Genomic DNA, 4,469 nt, shown 5'->3' on the forward strand with positions numbered 1-4,469 from the left:
TTTCTGGATGTTTTCCAAGGCTATCATCAAATTGTGCTACAGCTGAGAATCAAGAGAAGACATCCTTTATAACCCTTGAAGCCAATTACCAATACACGGTAATGCCTTTCGGCATTAAGAACGCGGGGGCTACTTATCAAAGGATGATGATTAGGATGTTCAGCGATAAGATTGAGAGCACAGTAGAGGTGTACATAGACGACATGGTTATGAAGAGTCGGGAAAACCGAAGACATATGGACGATTTGGCAAAGGTATTTGAAATACTTTGGTGACACAAGCTATGTCTTAATGCTGACAAGTGTGCCTTTAGTGTGGGGGCTGGAAAGTTTCTAGGGTATATGATTACTCACCGAGGGATAGAAGTGAACTCCGACCAGATAAGTGCTATAGAGCGACTCAAGCCACTGGGCAACCCAAAGAATGTGCAAAAGTTGATCGAGATGATAACTATGTTAAACTGATTTTTGTGTCAAAGTCGGCGGATAGATGCCGCCCCTTTTATCAATTGTTGAAGAAATGGAAGAGGTTCCAATGGACGAAGGAATGCGAGGAGGCCTTCTAGGATCTGAAGAAGTATTTAGTGAGCTTATTGATATTATGATGCCTGGATCCAGGGGAGAATATATATATATATATATATCTCATAGTATCCGAGCATGCCGTGAGTGCAGTATTGTTGAAGAATCAAGAAGGAGTGCAGAGGCTGATTTATTACATTAGTAAAATGTTGGTTGATGTAGAAACTAGATACTTGCCTTTAGAGAAGTTCGCATTGGCATTAGTCCATGCCACTAGGAAGTTGCCCACTATTTCTAGGCACACACTGTGTATGTATTAACTGAGTACCCCTTGCAGTCTTTGCTTAAGAGATTTGACTTTATAGGATGAATAGCCAAGTGGGGAGCTAGACTTGGGTCATTTGACATCTGGTACAAGCCTAGAAGCTCAATCAAGGGACAGGTGCTCACCGATTTCATTGTAGAATTCACTCCCCTTGAAGGGGGCCTTGACTAGATTTATGATGTTGTGGCTTGGCTGTGGAGGGTGTTTGTTGATAGTGTGTCCAATACTAGGGGCGTGGGAATTGGTATTGTAATCGTGTCACTAGAGGAAGTAAAGTTGGAACATTCTTTGAGACTAGGTTTCCAAGCATTGAAAAATGAAGTCGAGAATGAGGCACTTATCGCAGGACTTTGAGCCGCACATATGCTAGAAGTGACTAATGTGGAGACATACTCGAATTCTCAATTAGTAGTTAGTCAGGTTGAGGGAAGTTTTAAGGCTAAGGATTCTCAGATGGTCGAATATTTAAGGTTTGTGGGTCAGATGATGGGCAAGTTTCAGAAGGCAAAAGTAGTCCAAATCTCCCGAGGACAGAATAGACATGCCAACTCTTTAACAACACTGGCATCCTCCATAGATAATGAAATTCTTCGGCTGATCAAGGTAGAGGTGTTACACAAGTCTAGCACTGACTCGTAAATGGGGGTCTAGGTCATTTCGGCACTCGGATCAAGTTGGATGGATCCGATCATAGAATATCTGGTCGAAGATCGTCTATCGAGTGAAAGTAAATGGTTCTGGTTGTCAGGAGACTAGAGGTTATACAGGAGGTCATTTGGAGGTCCTTATTTATTGTGCTTTCACCCCTCTAAAATTAACAATCTTTTGATTGAACTACATGAGGGGATATGTGGCAGCCACGTTGGGGGCCAGTTGCTGGTTCACCAGCCAAATATACAGAGGGATGCTGCCGAATATGTGAAAAGATGTGAGCAATACCAGAAGCATGCCTTGGTCATACATCAACCAGTAAGGAACTTAAATCCAATCAGCAATCCGTGGTCTTTTACACAATGGGGGCTAGACATCATTGGGTCATTTCCCTGAGCAACTAGAAACAAAAGGTATGTTTTGGTAGCCGTGGATTATTTTACGGGTTGGGACTTAAGCATTGGCCAATATTCAAGACTTAAATGTCAAGAAGTTTATTTAGAAGAACATAGTGACGAGATTTGGGGTGCCAGAATCTTTGGTGTCGGATAACAGATTGCAGTTTAATAGTAAGAATTTTCGTAAGTATTGTGGTGATCTTGGAATTAAGAACAGATATTCGACCCTAGCGTATTTGCAGAGTAATGGTCAAGCCGAGGCGACGAATAAAGCAATTGTGAGTAGACTGAAGAAGAGGTTAAAAGGAGCAAAGGGCAAGTGGACTAAGGAATTGCCAAACGTGCTACGGGCCTATCGAACAATGCCACAGAGATCAACTGGTGAAACCCTCTATTCCCTGACCTATGGAGTTGAAGCAGTCATACCTATGGAAATAAGCCTGTCCAACATGAGAGTCTCAAATTTCTCTCCAGCCGTCAATGATGAGCTAATGACAAAGCAACTAGATTTGCTGGAAGAACACCGTGAGATGGCAACTATTCGGTTAGCAAACTATCAGCAAAAGATGGTTCAAAGGTATGACAAATGGCTGAGATTAAGAGAATTCTGTGCTGGAGACTTGGTACTGCATAAGGGAATGGGTGGTGCTCAGGATCTGAACGTCGGGAAGCTTGCTTCGAACTGGGAGGGGTTGTACAGAGTTACTGCAATTGCTGGAGTATGAGCATATTACTTGGAAGATATAGAAGATAGATCACTTCCCCATGTGCAAAATTTTAAANCGGTAGAGGTGTTACACAAGTCTAGCACTGACTCGTAAATGGGGGTCTAGGTCATTTCGGCACTCGGATCAAGTTGGATGGATCCGATCATAGAATATCTGGTCGAAGATCGTCTATCGAGTGAAAGTAAATGGTTCTGGTTGTCAGGAGACTAGAGGTTATACAGGAGGTCATTTGGAGGTCCTTATTTATTGTGCTTTCACCCTCTAAAATTAACAATCTTTTGATTGAACTACATGAGGGGATATGTGGCAGCCACGTTGGGGGCCAGTTGCTGGTTCACCAGCCAAATATACAGAGGGATGCTGCCGAATATGTGAAAAGATGTGAGCAATACCAGAAGCATGCCTTGGTCATACATCAACCAGTAAGGAACTTAAATCCAATCAGCAATCCGTGGTCTTTTACACAATGGGGGCTAGACATCATTGGGTCATTTCCCTGAGCAACTAGAAACAAAAGGTATGTTTTGGTAGCCGTGGATTATTTTACGGGTTGGGACTTAAGCATTGGCCAATATTCAAGACTTAAATGTCAAGAAGTTTATTTAGAAGAACATAGTGACGAGATTTGGGGTGCCAGAATCTTTGGTGTCGGATAACAGATTGCAGTTTAATAGTAAGAATTTTCGTAAGTATTGTGGTGATCTTGGAATTAAGAACAGATATTCGACCTAGCGTATTTGCAGAGTAATGGTCAAGCCGAGGCGACGAATAAAGCAATTGTGAGTAGACTGAAGAAGAGGTTAAAAGGAGCAAAGGGCAAGTGGACTAAGGAATTGCCAAACGTGCTACGGGCCTATCGAACAATGCCACAGAGATCAACTGGTGAAACCCTCTATTCCCTGACCTATGGAGTTGAAGCAGTCATACCTATGGAAATAAGCCTGTCCAACATGAGAGTCTCAAATTTCTCTCCAGCCGTCAATGATGAGCTAATGACAAAGCAACTAGATTTGCTGGAAGAACACCGTGAGATGGCAACTATTCGGTTAGCAAACTATCAGCAAAAGATGGTTCAAAGGTATGACAAATGGCTGAGATTAAGAGAATTCTGTGCTGGAGACTTGGTACTGCATAAGGGAATGGGTGGTGCTCAGGATCTGAACGTCGGGAAGCTTGCTTCGAACTAGGAGGGTTGTACAGAGTTACTGCAATTGCTGGAGTATGAGCATATTACTTGGAAGATATAGAAGATAGATCACTTCCCCATGTGCAAAATTTTAAAAAAATATTACCATTGAATATGTCAAACTTTGAAGAATGCTATATTCAATTGTCCTCACATCAATGGTATTGTATATTTATGAAATACTTGTAGATACTCAATTTTGCACCCATGATTTAATCAAGGAGAATAACTAGAGTGACCATCCATGTACCCCAAAAAATCATGATTGCATTACATTCATTAATTCATTCATTGCATATTATAAAAATGATCTTGAGATTCTAACGGTCGCGACGGTACGTCCGGTTTTCAAATCGGACTGTCAAATCAAAAGATATCACATGATCAAGTTTGCATGGTTAGTATGCATTGTGTCTAGGTAGAGTCGACCATGCATGATTAATTTAAATTAATTTTGATTGGTAAAACAATTAAAATTAATTAGATAATTTTGTGATTAGTTGACAATTAGTGTTTAAAATAGGATTGCTTGCATAGGAATAAAATGGATAATTGGATAACAATAAAATAATGGATAATTTGAACTTTATCAAGATTTATTTTAGAGAATTTATCTTCAAGATAATTGTTGTTGAAGAGACCTGAATTATCCAGAAAAAA

The 4,469-nt window shown here is 40.8% G+C and overlaps 1 protein-coding gene across 1 annotated transcript; it reads left to right on the forward strand.

The window, feature by feature from the left end:
• The first annotated feature begins 2,808 nt into the window (after positions 1 to 2,808).
• On the forward strand, positions 2,809 to 3,810 carry LOC136064140 (uncharacterized). Its single transcript, XM_065765492.1, has 2 exons — positions 2,809 to 3,045; positions 3,343 to 3,810. Exons 1-2 carry the CDS (start codon positions 2,809 to 2,811, stop codon positions 3,808 to 3,810), a joined length of 705 nt encoding a protein of 234 aa, XP_065621564.1.
• The last annotated feature ends 659 nt before the right edge of the window (positions 3,811 to 4,469 follow it).

Source organism: Quercus suber, unplaced genomic scaffold (assembly GCF_002906115.3).
Source record: "Quercus suber isolate HL8 unplaced genomic scaffold, Cork oak 2.0 scaffold_633, whole genome shotgun sequence".
NCBI lineage: Eukaryota > Viridiplantae > Streptophyta > Magnoliopsida > Fagales > Fagaceae > Quercus > Quercus suber.

What these genes read in the sequence shown, in the direction of transcription:
- LOC136064140 (XM_065765492.1), top strand. Translation starts at nt 2,809, where the DNA reads ATGGTTCTGGTTGTCAGGAGACTAGAGGTTATACAGGAGGTCATTTGG. An exon ending in CCTTGGTCATACATCAACCA is followed by an intron (nt 3,046 to 3,342) that starts GTAAGGAACTTA and finishes AATTAAGAACAG; the next exon opens with ATATTCGACCTAGCGTATTT.